This window comes from Gavialis gangeticus, unplaced genomic scaffold, assembly GCF_001723915.1.
Source record: "Gavialis gangeticus isolate Ggan-Ray unplaced genomic scaffold, GavGan_comp1, whole genome shotgun sequence".
NCBI lineage: Eukaryota > Metazoa > Chordata > Crocodylia > Gavialidae > Gavialis > Gavialis gangeticus.
Window position 1 is genome coordinate 411,759 of NW_017729018.1, and position 17,309 is coordinate 429,067.

The 17,309-nt window shown below is 49.9% G+C and overlaps 1 protein-coding gene across 2 annotated transcripts in view; it reads right to left on the minus strand.

Annotated features, from left to right (window-relative positions):
- Nucleotides 1–17,309, minus strand: part of FBN3 (fibrillin 3) — a 295,809-nt gene that overhangs the window by 28,320 nt on the left and 250,180 nt on the right. For both annotated transcript variants that reach the window (XM_019513191.1, XM_019513193.1), the window contains exons 42-55: nt 15,247–15,318; nt 12,665–12,790; nt 11,734–11,859; nt 9,749–9,874; nt 9,328–9,444; nt 9,001–9,129; nt 7,701–7,820; nt 6,740–6,865; nt 6,221–6,373; nt 4,070–4,135; nt 2,670–2,795; nt 2,280–2,399; nt 761–883; nt 83–214 (exon numbers count right to left, since the gene is read on the minus strand). In XM_019513191.1, coding sequence (XP_019368736.1) covers nt 83–214; nt 761–883; nt 2,280–2,399; nt 2,670–2,795; nt 4,070–4,135; nt 6,221–6,373; nt 6,740–6,865; nt 7,701–7,820; nt 9,001–9,129; nt 9,328–9,444; nt 9,749–9,874; nt 11,734–11,859; nt 12,665–12,790; nt 15,247–15,318 — 1,662 coding nt within the window. The remainder of the gene's footprint in view (nt 1–82; nt 215–760; nt 884–2,279; nt 2,400–2,669; nt 2,796–4,069; nt 4,136–6,220; nt 6,374–6,739; nt 6,866–7,700; nt 7,821–9,000; nt 9,130–9,327; nt 9,445–9,748; nt 9,875–11,733; nt 11,860–12,664; nt 12,791–15,246; nt 15,319–17,309) is intronic.

Here is a 17,309-nt window from a genome sequence, read left to right on the forward strand (position 1 = left end):
CAGGGCTGGACAGACAGCTATCTGCCTGGAGGTAGATGGATATTGGACTCTGTGGCAAATGCCCCCTATAGATGACTGATACCTGTGCAGCTTTCTCCATCAGGCCTGCGCTGCATCCCTGGTGGACAGATGCACATGAAGGTACCAATGAGGTTCTTGCACACCATTCCTCGAGACTCACAGTCATGGAGGCCCTCAGCGCACTCGTCCAGATCTACAATCAAGACCACACTGTTGAGGGCACTTGTTTCCATCCTGCATGAAACACTTTGGCCCAACATTGAGCGAGACTTCCGGACCCCACCTTGTATAAAACTACTTGGTCTCACACTGAGAGGGCCCTTTGGCTCCAGCCACAGTGCCAGAGTGCTCCACAGACAGCAGTCCATTACTGCCAGGGAGGTGCGTGCGATGAGGATGGTTGCCAGCACTGCAGCACAGAAAGGTGACACAATTTGATCCGCTGACAGAGCCAGGTGCACAATCCCAGTTTCCTGCTCTGTTTGACTGATTCTTTCCTACAAGGAAGTCTAACTCCAGTGCTGCAGGCTGCTTTGCGTGGCAGCACAATATGCTCCTTTGCTCTTCAGCTAAAAATGTGAAAGGGCACGAACAGGTGCTGCAAACATGAAGTATGAATGGGAAGAGGATAGAGGCAAGGAGGATAGGGGCAACAGTGCTCCACAAGGGCAAGTGAAGCTGGTTAAGGGCAAAAGGCTGTGGAAGGGGCTGGGAACTCCTTGGCAAAATTGGCCTTTACCTTTGCACATTCTTCTGTCCTCCCGGAGGGCATATCCAGAGGGGCAGGTGCACTCATAGAAGCCAAAGGTGTTGATACAGCGGAAGGCACAGAGCAGGGGGTTCAGCACACATTCATTGATGTCTGAAGTCAGAAAGAGGAGAGTGAATCTGACCCCCACACCGCAGCGGGACCAGTTAGTTCCTCTAGCAGAAACTGCATTGCTGGTTATACCCTGTATATCTCTATGGCTACTCTAGGCTGTGTTGTCCCTGCGGAGAGAGTGGTGATTGCTCCCTGTTATAATGGCTTGACACACACCGCTATTGTACCAGTAGCTTACTGCAGTCCCACAGGCCCTAGCACTGCCATGCAATGAAGAAGGCAGGTACATCTTCACAGCACTGTCACAGGGATAAGAAATACCAGTCTTATTCCACACGGTGGGTAAGAAGCACGCAGCACCCAACTCTTGGAAGAATCCCAACCCTTTACCGTCTCAATATGTCTGGTTGCCTCTTAGGCCCTTTTCTGTTTGCAGAGTGATGCTATCTGGCAGAGGCGATGAGTAGGGGGTGCAGATGGGTGCATGTACACTCCCTGCGCATGGCAGTGCACCCCCTGCAAAAAAGTGCCGACACTGCCGGCAGCACCTGTGGGTGGTCGCTGACCCCTGGTCGAAGCTCGCCACCCCCCACTGCCAACAGTGCTGGCGGTGTCTGCGGAAGCTTCTCACTCACTGCCGCCAGGGCTCCTGCCACCACTGCGCTCCTGTTGCCACCAGCGTAGCCATTCCCCCCCAGCTGCTGGGGGCATGCGCCGTTCATGCTATCTGGCCTTCATTACTGCATCTCAGCACCTCAGAACTGTATATGCCCTGAACCTCCCAACCAGCCTGCATGGCAGGGCATGGCTAAGAGCTCCATGCAGCCCAAGTGACTTGCCCCAAACCACACAGGAAGTTTGCAGCAAAGCAGTTCTTTGGTTGGGGTGGTTCAGGTCACTCGTGCTCTAATCCTATGCTATAATCACTGCACTACCCTTCCCTAGCAATGGAGTCCAGAGCTCAAAATGTTTCTCCTGCCTTTACAGTGGGTATGGAGCAGAGATCAATAACCCTTAGTACCAAGAGAAGCCCGCTCCCAGGGTCACTCTCCAAGGACTTCAGAAGCTCTGCTGGAGCAAGAAGCCCATGAGTTCCACTGTGTACACCCTGTCCCCCAACCTGTCGATGCTCCAGGGACACATCCTGTCACAGGGAAATGGTCTAACATGCATCGAAGAGTGTGAAAGATTCAACTCTGATGCAAACACGTGTTGAGGATGGGGGTGGAGGGTACGGTCTGAGAAAAAATGGGAGAGACTGTGTGGGTAGAAGGGGAAGGGTGAGAGAATACATGTGAATCTACACCTTGCTGCCTGCTCGGTACCTGTCCCTCCTCACTGCAGTGCTGGATGTCTTGCCCTCCCAGCCAGTTGCACTAGCTTCACTGTAGGCTTGCAAACCCAACAAGATGCACTGGCCCCCAAGGAACATTACCTTCACATGTCATCATGGGGCCTGGCTCAAATCCTTCCTCACAGGTGCATTCAAAGCCTCCTACCACGTTGCTGCAGGTCCCATTCCCACAGGGGTTACCAATGGAGCACTCATCTGTGTCTGAGGAAGGCCGGAAACAGCATTAGAAGCTTCAGCTTATGTCACAAGAGACCCTGGGACTCATCTCTTTTGGCAGCCAGTATATTCAACTAGAAGCCAGGGTGGGTGAGTCAGAAATTCCCCTTGGATTTAAGGGGAAGAACAATGGCTAGAAGCATCTAAGCCAGAATGAGGCAGGCAGCAAATTGTCCCAATTATGCAGTGACCTCCTTGTAGGAGCTCCTGCCTCCTCCAAAAAGATCTCCTCTAGTTTGAGGTGAAACCACTTACCAACACAGTTGACTCCAGTGTAGTCCAGGTTATACCCAAAGGGGCACTCACAGCGGAAGGAGCCATCAGTGTTAATACATGCCCCATTTATGCAGATGCCCAGGTTCTCAGAGCATTCATTCACATCTGAAGTGGAAACCAAAAGAAACTTTGAAATTCCTGATTCATTAGTAGCTTTCCATACACTGGCACTAAATGCATCCAGGTGCTGAGAATAGCTCCCTTGTGAAGACAGGGCTCCACGGCTACAGACCAAGGATTGTGGGGCAAACTGGGGCCTCACTCACTAAAGTAAGTGGGAATTTGGCTTCAGGAAGGATTGAGTAAGAACTGAGTGAGGTGCCCCAGGTACAACAGGAAGGATCCTGAGCCCACAGAAAGCATAGAGAGCTCCTGGCGCAGGAACTCAGCATGTACACAACACAAAATACATGAGCCTGACTACTTCTTGGTCTGAAACAAAAGGCAAGTTGCTCACTGGTACATTTTGTCCATTACATCATTTGGCCCATGTGTAATAGTGGGCCCTTACCCTATTAGCCAGGAAAAAGGGCACAGGCCCTTTAAACAGACTGTTTTGAATAGCGACAGAAAGAGTTAGGCCTAAGACACACAAATTCAGCTCCAGAACAGGAGAGGGACAAGACTGGCCCAGATGAGGAGCTCCTAGTAAAGCTCTACGCTCCCAGGGATTACAGCTGGAACAGAAGCCTGCTACAGGCTGTAGCTAGGGAGCCTGCAAGCTAGAAAGGGGCATGCAAAGAGGAAAAGCCCCTTTTGCTGTTAAGAGGTTCATTTAATAGAGTGGTTGATGACTACATGTTGAGGGCTCACAGCCCTGTGGGCTCCTCGGGACTTTGTGCAAGCAGGCTACTAGAAGCCCCTTGGGCTGACAGCAGTGTGTATCGCACTCTAGAAGAGCTACTGGGGGGGGGGGTACTGTAAGTAGGCCAAGAAGGGAGGAAAGCAGAATTCACCAAGACCCGACAATCCTGGCATGCTGGCCTACAGTAAGAGACTCAAGGAGGACTGCAGCCCTGAGCAGCCTCAGTTGGGGGAACTGCTCAAATCTGGGTGGCCTTATTTGGTGAGACAGATGGCTCTAGGGGACTTAACTGGCAGGTAAGTAAAGGCTTAAATGGGACCACAACTACTGGGCCAGCTAAGGATGCCACATGAGTGGGGAGAGATGCCTAGTGTCTCTCTGATTTAAACTGAGGGCTGCCTCCTAAATTTAAACTGATTACCAACTAAAGCATGGAAGGCAAAATGAAGGCGGTAACCTACTGAGGAGCCAGAGCACTTAATAGACCCCAGCTGACAGGCAGGGGGCATAAAGACCTGTGAGGAAGCTCAGGAAGGCCTGCTACACCATGATGTTCACAAAAATCTTGCCTTACCTTCTCGGGTATCGCCTGGGCCAGGGATGGCCCCATGGCCATATGGACACAGCTCCTGAAAGGCAACTGGGAAAAATGAGAAAAGTGAGATGTGCTAAAAAGTGCTCCCAATTGCTGCAGCTGGAATACACATCACAGAGCCCCTTAGGGAAACCCTGCCTGGGCTAGTGACAAGGCTTTGTACAAAGATTAACTCGTAGGGTGCTTAGGGAAATAGCTAGAGTCATAGCAGAGCTGCTGGAACAACTGTCTGAGCACTCGTGGTGCTCTGGCCAGGTCCCAGAGGATTGGAAAAGGGCCAATGTGGTCCCTATTTTCAAGAAGGGGAGGAAGGAGGAACCAGGTGCCTATAGGCTGGCCACCTCTATCCTTGGCAAGAACTTTGAGAAAATTGTTAAGGATCACATTTGTGGGGGGCCAGTGGGTAAAATGATGCTAAGGGGCAATCAGCATGGGTTCATAGCAGGCAGATCCTGCCTGACTAACCTGGTTTCATGTTATGACCAGGTCACAAAATGCTTGGATGAAGGAATAGGGGGAGATGTTATTTACTTAGATTTTAAAAAGGCCTTTGACACAGTGTCACACCCAATTCTTATAAATAAACTAAACAATTGCAATGTAGATTATTACACAGTCCGGTGGGTAGAACATTGACTTATGCGATGCAGCCAGACAGTGGTGGTGGACAGGCTGGTTTCTACCCGGACAAATGTGGGCAGCGGAGTCCCCCAAGGCTCTGTTCTGGGAGTGGTACTATTCAGTATCTTCATTACTGACTTGGACAAAGGAGTAGAAAGCACCCTGTCCAAATTTGCTGATGACACCAAATTATGGAGGGAGGTACACAAACTAGATGGCAGGGAGAGAATCCAGGCTGATTTGGACAGGCTGGGGAAATGGGCCGAACAGAATAGGATGCAGTTTAACAAGGATAAGTGGCATGTGTTGCACCTGGGGAGGAAGAATCATCAACACTCCTACAGCCTGGGAGGTACCACTCTAAGTAGCACAACTGCGGGAAGGGAGTTTGGAGTCGTAGTCGACTCCAAAATGAACACGAGTCACCAGTGCGATGGGGTAATAAGTAAAGCTAACTGCACCCTTTCTTGCATAAGTAGGTGCATCGCAAACAGGTCTAGGGAGGTGATACTTCCCCTCTATGCAGCATTGGTCAGGCCACAGTTGGAGTTCTGTGTCCAGTTTTGGGCGCTGCACTTCGGGAGGGATGTGGATGGCCTGGAGAGGGTTCAGAGGAGGGCCACTCGTCTGCTTAAAGGCCTACAGAAAAAACCCTATGTGGACCGATTGCGAGATCTGAACCTCTTTAGCCCCCGCAAAAGGAGGCTGAGAGGTGATCTCGCAGCTGCCTACAAACTCATCGGGGGGGCCAGCAAGAAATAGGGGATAAAATGTTTACCAGGGCACCTGCTGGGGTAACTAGAAATAATGGCCACAAACTGGAAGAAAGCAAATTCAGATTGGACATCAGGAAAAAATTCTTTACAGTGAGGGCTGCCAAAATATGGAATAAGTTTCCAAGGGAGGTGGTGCTTTCCCCTACCTTGGAGGTGTTTAAAAGGAGATTGGACAGACACCTGGATGGGGTCACCTGACCCCAGTACTCATTCCTACCCAGGGCAGGGGGTCAGAGATCTAATAGGTCCCTTCTGACCCTAACATCTATGAAACTATGAAACTATTAATGATTGATGATTATACTGCTCATTATATACCACCTGCCAGAAGCCCAAGGGGTGGGGAAATAAACAGCACCTTTCTTGGGTATCAGAGTCACAAAGGGGTGCAATGACTTGTCCAAAGCCATCCACAGAAGTGACAGCAGAGCTGAAAACAGAACCCAAGAGCCTGAAGGCTGAATGTTCCCTTTCCCCCTGCCTAAAAGAGAAAGCCTCCAGTCTGAGTGCTGCAACCAAGTGATGAACATTTGCTTTCAAGGGCACCATTTCCCTTATGGGATCCCTGCACTAGCAGGGGTGTCCATGCTGCAGGGTGCACAGAGGCTCCTATTCCTCACAGCACTGTCTGTGCTCCTTGCTGCATCTGTTGCACCTCATTCCCACAGCTGCAGCCTCCCCACCCTACAGCAGTTCTTGGTGATACATGACACAAGGGGCCTGAGCCACCTACCATTCCCTTCTTGAGGGCACAGCTCACATGGGTCACCCCAGCCCTCTCCAGGCATCTTGCTGCAGCAGCACCGGGCTTTGGTGGTATTGAAGGCCTTGGGGACGGAGCATTTCCCGTTATCAAAGCGGGTGAAGCAGAAGCTCTGGCGAGTATCTGCAGCGGGATGGAGCAGAGCATTAAAGACATGCATAGGCAGGCTCAGTGTATCAGACATTCCCTCCCAGACTTGGACTGTGGCTCAGATCAGCTCCCAAAGGACAGAGGCCCTGGCTCTTGCAGAGCAGTGCAGGAGGTGATGCTGGGTTGACACTCTTCTCCTGAGTGCTCCCTGGGGCCCACTGCTCTCTGGGGACTCTCTTGTGTCTGAGCACATGCAGAGGCCAACCCAGTCACAGCTGACGTGCGGATGCAGCACCAGATGTCACAGGAAGCACTTCTGCAGTCCTTCCCAGCTGGTGGGCAACACCCCCGACTTGCCACTGACCTCACTGGCTTGTAGGCAAGGCTACAGACACTCACCAAAGCACCTGCGGCCATTGTCAGACAGGACAAAGCCAGGGGGACAAATGCATTGGAAGCTGCCGGGGGTGTTGGTGCAGGTTCCAAACAGGCAGATGTTGGGCTCCTCTTCACACTCATTGATATCTGGGAGCACGGGGGACATGAGAGGGTATTTATTACACACGGACTCGAACAAACATCTTGTAACTCTTTCCATTAACATTACACTGGTGGATGTAAGGGCCATGTGGAGCTAGGACTGGGGTAAGTCTGACCCATGCTGGAAGATGGGAAGTAGCACCCACAGCCCATTTCTTGGCAGGCTCTACTGGACAATACACTTCTGTTGGCCTTGCAAAGGACTTGCCTGGTCAGCACTGCCCACTCCTGAGACTAAGCTTGTCCCCTCAGCCCATCTTCCCAGCACAATGCAGGGTGCAGACACTGGGCTGCTGCCCGTAGGGCCCAATGTCGCCTGGTATCTGACCTGCTCCAGACATCAGAAACCAGGAAAGAGAGAAGTAAGCAACAACCTGAGTTGCACAGCCTCACAGCTCCCCACGAGAGGCAGGGCCATGGAGCTCTTTTCCTACTGCACTGTGCAGGCCCCTCCTTACACAAAGACAGAATCAGTGGGAACCGTTTAGAGAGCTGTGGCCCAGCTGGCCAGGCCTAATTATGCCCATTAGACTGCAGCAACATGCACATCTTCCCCAGCCTCCCACCTGACAGTTCACTATAATGAAAATCCTCCCAGTGACTGTGAGGTGAGGCATCTGTCAAACACTTTTTTTCAGCAGGTGCCAGGCCCCACTCGCTCTGCTCCTAATTTGCTGTAGAGATGAGGTTTTGGGCACTGCCTGTATCTCTGCTGCCCATGAAATGCTGGCTCCACCAGATGGGGCAGTGGTTACAGTCTGAAGGCATGGACAGTACTGGACCCTTGGTACTGCAGACTGAATAGAGGAATCAACGTTACCGATGCAGTTGTCATTCTGCACCTCGTACCCCGGGGGACAGATACAACGGAAAGAGCCTTCCAGGTTTTGACATGTTCCAGGAGAACAGGTCCCAGGCAGGCTCACACACTCATTAATGTCTGCAAATAAACAGAGGGGAAAATGACAGGTAAATCTTTATAAAATGAAGGCACCCAAAGGGTTGAGCTCTAGCTGCTTAGAAATGTATGCCACTTTGGCACACATGGGAGCGTTCCAGGCAAGGACTGATGCCCCAAACATGCTCCTGCCCAACAGGTCCTGCATGGGCTGAAGAGGAAATGGTGCCCTAGAAAACTCCACTTCCTTCTTTTAAACCCTAAGGGCAAAGGTCCCAAGTGAAGTACTCACTTTGCAATCTGCAGCTGATGTGCCCACAGCTAGGCACTAGGTATTGGAACCTCTTGCACAAAGAAACAGGGAACAGGATGTTTTATGTATACATGTGTCCTGCACTGCAACCTTAGCAGTGTAGCCAGGTGCCTGGGTTAGTAACAACACATCCTCCTAGCCAGATTATGGCAAGATCATGACACCCCAACCACAGAATAATGCCGCCGTTCAAATTAATCCCTTAAAGGACTCAGGCTGAGAATATAAGGGGCTCATGGTCTCCCCGATGAATATGACTATGGTTCTCTGCAATACCTGCTGCCTATAAGACTCTGTTTAGCTGCAGTTTGCACAATGTGGTATTGGACATAGTGCAATCTTTGCCTGTCTGAAGCAGGGAGAGCCTCAGGTACTGCTGGGAACAGCGTGTGTGGCTTTTGGTAGTCAGTCAGATGACAGGGCTTTGGCTGTGGAGGTTATCTTGCCCTGCAGGTGGCCTGGGATTTCTGGCCCTAAAAGTGGTCTCAGTTCAGGGAATGAAGCTGGGAAATTTGCTAGTCGATCCCTCTGAGAGTAATAAACTTAGAGAAAACAGTCTGTCCAAGAGGACTGGATCAGCGCCTTCATTTTTGACTAAAGCAGCCTCTGCAATAAAATAGTCAACTCTCGGTAGCTGAGGATTGTACAGTGGTGCATGACCTCAACCCCTCCCTAGTCTACAAACACTGGGCACTGGGAGCTCTCCTTGCTGGGACTAGAGCTCCACATCTCAAACCCACAATGTCTTTCAAACTTGAATTTTGCCAGTGCCCAGGAGTTCTACATGCACCACAAGGAGTAAAGACCTTACGTTATGGGGTGCTTTGCTAACAAAAATCCAGTTGACTCATGAGCAGGAGGTACCCGAGCATTATAGTGCTATTACCCAAGATGTGCCCAGACACTCACCAACACAGTTTTTCCCATCTGGGGTCCGGTCGTAGCCTTCCTGGCACAGACACTGGAAGGACCCAATGCTGTTTATACACTGGCCGTTCCGACACACCTGCCCCACCAGGGATGAGCACTCATCGATATCTGCACAGGGTACAAAAGAGATGCACAATGGAGTGCGAGATGCAATGCAACAACTCCACTGGGCTGGTTGTATGCCACCCAACTGTTTTCTTTACAGCTGTTTTTGGGTGCGACCCCGAACTAAATAGTGATACACCTGCAACTGTGTGTGACAATAGACTCTAATACTTCTGGAGCTGGCACTGTACGTGCTCTTACCCATGCAATCATTGTTGTGTGTTAGCTCAAAGCCAGGGAAGCACAGGCAGTTGTAGGAACCCACTGTGTTCTTGCAGGTGCCATTTCCACAAGGCTGCCGGTCACATTCATCAATATCTGAAGAGAAAAGCATGACAGCAGGTCAAGGGCTGAGCCGTTTCTGGCCCTGGGCCTGGGTGTTCAGTTATGGGAGGGACGGCTGCTTGATTTGGCAAGAGTTAACATGAGGACTCACAAACCTTGAATCAAGGTAATATATTGGCTCGCTCTCTGCCAGGCAGTGGCAGTTTCAGTTACACAGCAACAAGCCATTAAGTCCCCAGAAAGTTTTTACTCCCACGCTAGAACAGATTTAAGTGTCACAGAACTTCAAAGCAGCCCGGTACAACATTTGCATGGCTGCTGCCCCATCCACACTGACCCATGCACATGGTCTGCTCTCCTGTGGCTTTGAACCCGTTGTGACAGACACAGATATAGCTGCCCTCAGTGTCAACGCAGTCACCGTGGCTGCAGACGTTGGGAATTTCCTGGCATTCATTACGACCTGGAACAAAACGACGCAGAAAATAAGGTACAGGAAAGACTCCAACCAAATTGGAAACGCAGCTCCTCTATTCAGAAGGGGGCACTGTGCTTGTTTCTGGGCCATCACGGATTAACCAGCAGGCGTTTCACTAAACAACTGTGATTTCAGCTCTTATAATTTTATCCCAAGTCTCACAATATTTGACAGTTTCTTAAAGCCCCTTTCTCCTGCACTCAAGAGAATCTGAGTTTTCATTTCTAAAAACAGTAAGTTTCTAGCTCTCCTGGTTATGGGAACACGCTTGTAAGCGTGACCCCTGAAAGCGCTCCTACCAGAAAGCAAAGAGCAGCAGCTAGAAAAAAGTCCCCTGGTGCTGTTCCTCTGCTTGGTCTGCCAGCCTCATTGTGGGGGCAGGGAGTTCACAGCCACCCTTGCAGCACTCAGTCACTGCTCGCGCACATGCACGCATCCCTTTACACACTCTTGGATCCACCTATGCCCCATGCAGATGAATACAGCCCAACAGCAGCTCTGTAGGGTGAGAATCAACCCAGTCAATGTACTATTGCAGTTCCTGAAGTTCACTCCAGGCCTTGTTGTAGTATGGCAATAATCAGGAATATCTCACTAAGCAGACTGATTTTAGCACATTCTGAAATTTAAGAAATGCTTATATCTGGTCGGCTAGATATTTGGATCTCATTGATCCAACGGCTATAAATTTGTCCTGAACTCTCTACCTACTCCCTGCTCTGCCCTACCAGTTTTCAAGATTTTCTCCTTTTGTATGTGGGTTTTGGAGCACTCTGAAGTCAGCCTATAGAAATAACTAAGTTTGTAGGCGAACACAAGGCCCCCAGTCCTTGCCATACTTTAGCCCTAATAGCTGAATGGTTAGGACATTTACCCAGAAAGCACAGGCTGTATCTCCCCTACAGCTTATTCGCCAGAAGGGGTTTTGGCTTGTGACTTCTCAGCACAGTGAATGAACTATCCAGCCACAGCTGAAAAACCATTTGAAAAATTCCTGACTTGTGACCTTGCGGTTAATGCACTATGCAAAATAAAAGCTTGATAAAAAAAACCAACAGGTTCAAAACTTCTTTTTGGGGTGGGAGCCCTAAAACCCAGGTTTCCTGCTCCTTGGACAAGTGCCTTGACGACTTAATTCACAGACCTAAACTATGACAGGACCCTTCTCCTCCTCTTACACCTGTTAGTCGTGGATTTCTGTTTGGCTGCACCTCTGTGATTTAGACAGTTACACTGCCAGAATGGCCATGCAGACTTCCAGGCCAGTGCAAAGCTCACTGAGCATGCTCAGTCTCTTGATGTGCACCCATGGCATGGGGTAACAGAATCACTACCTGCATGGAAGTACTACAAATGTCACTCACACTGCTACACAGCTGCTATTTAGATGCACAAAGGGAAGGAGAACTCTACCCTTAGACATTCAGCTGTCAGGCAGACGCTTGCCCCCTGGGTCTGCTTCACTAGTGTACTCAAGCAGAGCTTAGAGGATACCAGAGGCATATCAGCCGCCCAGTGATTACCCCTTGCACAGCCACCTTGCACAGACTAGTTTTTCTAATGTGTATTTCAGACACCAGATCATTACAGCATTTCCACAGTGGTCTCACTCCTCTGCATCCCTACAGCCCTACTAAACTTGATGCAGCACAGTCACAGTCTGTTAAAAAAATCCTGAGATCCATAATCACGAATATGCCAAGAACAATAAAATCCTTTCTCCATTCCATTGCCATGCAAAGAAACCAGGCAGGAAGTTCAAGCACACACTGGTCTCCTGACTTAGGTCCTGTGCAGTGTTTGAGTACTCCCCTGGTATAAATAGTGAACAGCTCCCATCTTACCCACACAGGCTCCACTAGGCGACAGCTTGTATCCAGTTGAGCACTCGCACCTGTAACTGCCTGGGATGTTGATGCAGTCAGCATTGCGCTGGCAAAGATTCTCACCACTGCTGCATTCATCGATGTCTGAAGAGAGAAAGAAATCACTGGCACTGACTGCACAACTCCCCTTGAGCGTGCCACAAGCAAGCATCGTGGCACCTGGTCAGGCACCAACAGACTGAAAGAACATTTCTTCTAAAATATTTTCCCTAAAATATTCTGGTTGCCACGTGGCAGGAATTTTTCTTTTCTTGTTGCTACAGGTGGTGGTGGGGCGGGAGGGGTTGTATTGTTTTTTTCTGTCTTTCTCAGAAAGTTTGGGTGCTGGCCACAGCCAAGACTAGGGGCACTTGACTGGGATGTACTGATGGTTCTGCTGGGACTAAAGCACCTGTGATTCCTGATTAGAGAGTCTTGCCCCTCTGGTCACGGTCACACTGATTGCCACATTTGAGATCAGAAGGGAATTTTACCCTGTGGTCAAATTGGCATGGATGCCTTTTCTCTGTAGTGGGGGACATGACCCTCTTCCTTGAATCTCTCAAGTGTGTTTTTTAATAACTATTTTCTGTCCTTGCGGCAGCAGGACTTCAACAGAGCACCTGTCCCCCTGCTTTACCTGTGACAGGTTAGGGTGGTCTAAAGCTTTTTGAAAAATAACAATCTTCTGAGGTGGAAAAGGAACATTTAAAAATAAGAATAAAAACCATACGAAGGCTTTGCTTCTTGTAATAAATATCCTGCCTCCTATACCCCATTGGCAGAGATGACTTGAGTGTCATTCCTCATTCGTAGCTGTCAGGTGCCCCATCACCTACCGCTGGGGGCCAGCACTACGGAGAGCAATGCATGCAGCTGCTGGCCAGCACAGCAACGACCACCTTATTACCTTCGCAGATGAGCAGAATATTGTTGTAGCTGAATCCAATTGGGCACTCGCACCGGAAGCTGCCGATCTGGTTAATGCAAACACCATTGGTGCAGATAGCAGGGATCTCGCTGCACTCATCAATATCTGCATGGAGAATCACATCCCCATCAATAATGTGGGGAGATGGGGGACAAGGAAAGCATCAGCCCGGGGCGGGAAGGAAAGAGTGATGTTATGGCATGTGCCCCGCTCTCCCTCCTGTGGCTGTGGGACTACTGTGTTCTGGCTCTTGCTGCAGTGAATATTCACAGCAAAGGACACTTCTGGCTGACAGCAAGTGAAATGAGGAGCAGAGGGTGGAACAAACAGCAGACTCTAAATACCGACACTCCCTTTACTGATATTGTTCGAAGGCCCGGGCTGCCCTCTAGAGACTTTTGGTTCCTGACAGAGAGAGGCTGGATCCTTGCTCACATGAGCTACTTCATCTTTGGTCATGCTCATTTGGGAAAGAGATTGCATTTTTCACAAAACGGCTCTCTCTGCACGTACTCTCCCTCTAATGTCCCTGGGAGCTACCCTTAGCCCCCGGACAAACTTTCGAGAGAGTAAGCTGAATGCAAGTGGCAACTATCTTTATCATGCTGAAATGCTTCCGGGATGCCACTGTTTAGCCATCAGACCCCAGAACAGTTCGCTCCCCTACGGCCATGCATGTATGCCCACACAGACAGCAGCTTAACCTTTCACACCACTGTCAGTTTGCTACATGCTGGTCTTTTGGGGATGGTAGATAAACTGATCTTTTCCCTGTTCTCTTCAGTTTGACATCAGGGCCTGCAAACACTGCACTAGGCCAAGGGAACCTTGGTGGGGATAAAGTCTGTTGAGTCTTATGTACCACCGGGGCTAGAGACTCCAGCTTTCAAACTTACAAGCATCTGTGGACAGGACACCATTAGATTTTAGTTAGTCCAATAAAAGGTATCATGTCTGAACCAAGAGTTTTAGAGTTTTGCATTTCTTTTTGTCTCAGACAAACACAGCTACCAAATACATCCCTGAAACATGGAAGATGCCAAATTTTAGCCAATTTTGGAATTATAAACTTCATTGCTAAACAAGAAAGAAAAATTTCTACATCTCCCTACCTTTCTGCCATCTGATACCACCAGGGAAGAGAAACTGCCTTATCTGCACAAAGAGCAACTTATACAAAGGCCCTCTCATGGACCCATCTTCAGCTTCCTCTGTGCAAAATGAAGTTTATTTTCTACCTAAGGGGACTTTTACCATCTTTAATTTTACTTAAGCCTGAAGAAGGGTGTGTGGGCCTGAAAGCTTGCAAAGAGATTTTGTTTTGCGATTTCTTAGTTGGTCTAATAAAAGATATCATCTCTGACCTAAGAGTTTTAGAGTTTTGCATTTCTTTACAGGAGACACCTCTCACTGTATCCCTACTGGAATCCAGGCCTGAAATCTGAGCTCTTCCACTGTGGCTCTTGGTGCCTTTCATAAGAGAGGGTCTGCATTATTAGCAAGAGGGAGGAGGGGGGGAAGCAAAAGTGATCTGATTTTCAGGTCTGCTATCTTGCAACCTGTTGGGGCTTCATGCTCTTTGCACCAGTGTTGACAGGAATTGTGCTCTTTTGGCACTAGTCCTGGCAGACCCAGGCCCTGGTCCTGCCTGTGGGAGTTTCTGGTTCTCTTCTGTACCGACTGCAACAGCTGTGCTGGGACTCCATGTTTATAGTGTCTCTCAAATCCTGGCCTCAGTTTGCTGGTGGGGCTATTACTGATCACCTGGGCTCTGGCAACTGTACTTGTTTATTTCTGAGTTATCACCAGTTATTAAGACCTCGTTACCTTCTGCAGAAAGGCAGGGGGAACACTGAGAACTGAACATGCTTTGCACCATCGTTACCCTATTTTTATCAGGAGCTTGATAATGGGTCTAAGACTGCCTATGAGCCACAGTCACATGGCAGAGCAGAGATTTCTACAGTAAAGGGGAGCTCATTTGTGTGGGAGATGGGACCTTCTCAGGGGCTGGTCTGAGGCTGTGGAGTAAATTCTTCCAAAACAAAGGGCCAGCCTCCTCCCAGGCTGCTCTGAGAGGCAAGCCTATGCCTCCAACTAGCTTTCTCTGATCTAAGGGCAGCATGGGCATTTGCACACAAAACCATTCCACTGCACACACATCTGGGGAGGACAGGAGAAAGAACAAGCAGAACATGATGTTAGTCATGCCACTAAAGGTGTTGCTGGAAGGCCTCAAAACTATGGTGGTGAGAGCTCTATGATAATCTGGAGAGAGGAGAGAAGCCTGCAGGTGCTACATTCAAAACCTGGTACTATGTATATTCCAGTGTGGCCTGGAATCACTGAGATGCTAGTGTTGTCCTTAGTCGGAGTTGACCGGTCTCAACCCAAGCAATTCTGCCCCCTTCCCCTTCTTGCTTGTCCTTGCCCCCAGGCTCATGTGCTGAGGGAGATCAGGAAATGATCACAAAGACTTAAGTAGGAGAGCAGGAGGGAAGGCAGAGGAGAGTACCAGTGCCAGCAGTAACTGAAGGCAGGCCCCCCACCACTGTACTCACCAATTGGCTTCCCTGTGTGAATGTCAATGATAAATCCAGGGGCCTGGTTTCCACAAAGGATCTGGTACTCAGCTAGAAGGGAAACAACAAGGTCACACCTGGAAGTCAGCAGATGTACCAGCTATGGGTGCCAGGGTACAAGGTGAGGGGTGAGGAACACCATGTAGATATGCACATGGGGATGGAACTGATGGAGGAAGTCATACCCGAGAATGAGAAGACCACAGATACAGAAGAAAACATCTATCCTGCTACCAGCTGGGGTCAATGCTCCCTCACTCCAAGGCCTGACATCTTAGACACACACACAGCCGTGGCATATCCACACCTCCACCGCACATACACACTCATTCATTTGCACACTCCACGCTCAATGCACATCTGGACATAGGCACACCCACTGCACCACACCTTGATGCATAGACTGCCAGCGCACACACAAGGCAAACTGGCCTGATGAATTTCATCCCAGGGTCCTGAAGGAAGTGGGAGTGGGGATTATGGGGCCACAGGCAATAATATTTACCAAGTTGTGGGAGACAGGCAAGGTACCAGAGTACTGGAAAAGGGCCAACATAATGCCCTTTAAAAAAGGCAAAAAGGAGGACCCAGGGAATTATACAATGGTTAGCCTGATATCAATACCTGGGAAGCTACTGGAGCATGTCATAAGGAAGGCCAGTTGCAAGCACCTGGAGGAGGCAAGACTGATCATGAGCAGCCAGCATGGATTTGCTAAGAACAAATCATGCCAAACAAATTTATCAGGCGCTAGATAGAGGAGCTCCAGGCTGCAGTCCAGAGACTGCGTGCCATCAGGGATGGTGAGTAGGGAATAGACTCCTACTGCCAGGCCCTTCACCCCCTGGAGGCAGAGGGTAGACCAAGGTCACCCTCCAGGGCAAGGGAGGACTCGGGGACCTCCCATGCTGTCCAGCCAGGGGGTTGGACCAAGGTGGTCAAGGGCCTCAAGGCCCGCCGCACCAAGGCTCCCTCCCCTCTGGGGATTTGCAACAGGCATGAACCTCTTGCAGTCCCAATAGGGCCTGCAGAGATGCCAGCTCTGGCAGGCAAGGGAGGATCACCCACCCCCACTCTCTCCAAGTTGAAATGCAGAGTGCTAGTCATGGGAGACTCCCTCCTGAGGGGGACTGAGGGGGCAATCTGCTGCCCAGACCCCCTAGCCTGGGAGGTCTGCTGGGAGGCCTTCAATTCTGAAAAATGCAAGGTACTCCACCTTGGGAAGAAAAACTCACAGCATGCTTATAGGCTCGGCAGTGCTACATTTGCTGGCACCACGGCCAAAAGGGATGTAGGGGTCATGATTGACCACAAGATGAATATGAGCCACCAATGTGATGTTGCAGCTGGCAAAATGAGCAAAGCTCTGGCTTGCATCCATAGATGCTTCTCTAGCAAATCCCAGGATGTCATCCTCCCGCTGTACTCAGCTTTGGTGAGGCTGCAGCTGGAGTACTGTATCCAGTTCTGGGCTCTACAATTTAAAAAGGATGTGGAGGAGCTTGAGAAAGTCCAGAGGAGAGCCATGAGCATGATCAGAGGGCAGGAAAACAGGCCTTATGATGACAGGCTGAGAGCCACGGGACTCTTCGGCCTGGAAAAGCGCAGGTTCAGGGGAGACCTGGTGGCTGCCTATAAGTATATAAGGGGTGTGCACCAGGATCTGGGGGAACACCTGTCCACCAGAGCACCCCATGGAATAACAAAGTCAAACTGTCACAAACTTCTCTAAGACTGTTTCAGGCTGGACATAAGGAAGAACTTCTTTATAGCCTGAGCCGCCAAGGCCTGGCACAGACTGTGGAACATGACTGCCACCACAGGTGGTGCAAGCACCTACTCTGGACTCCATTAAGAGTGAATTGGACATTTATCTTGCTGGGATCCTGTGACCCCAGCTGACTTCCTGGCCCCTGGGGCAGGGGGCTCGACTCGATGATCTTCTGAGGTCTCTTCCAGCCCTAAAGTCTATGAAATCTATGAAATTTGATCACCTTTAACAAAGTAACTAACTGGGTGGTTGAAGAGGATTAAGTGGATGC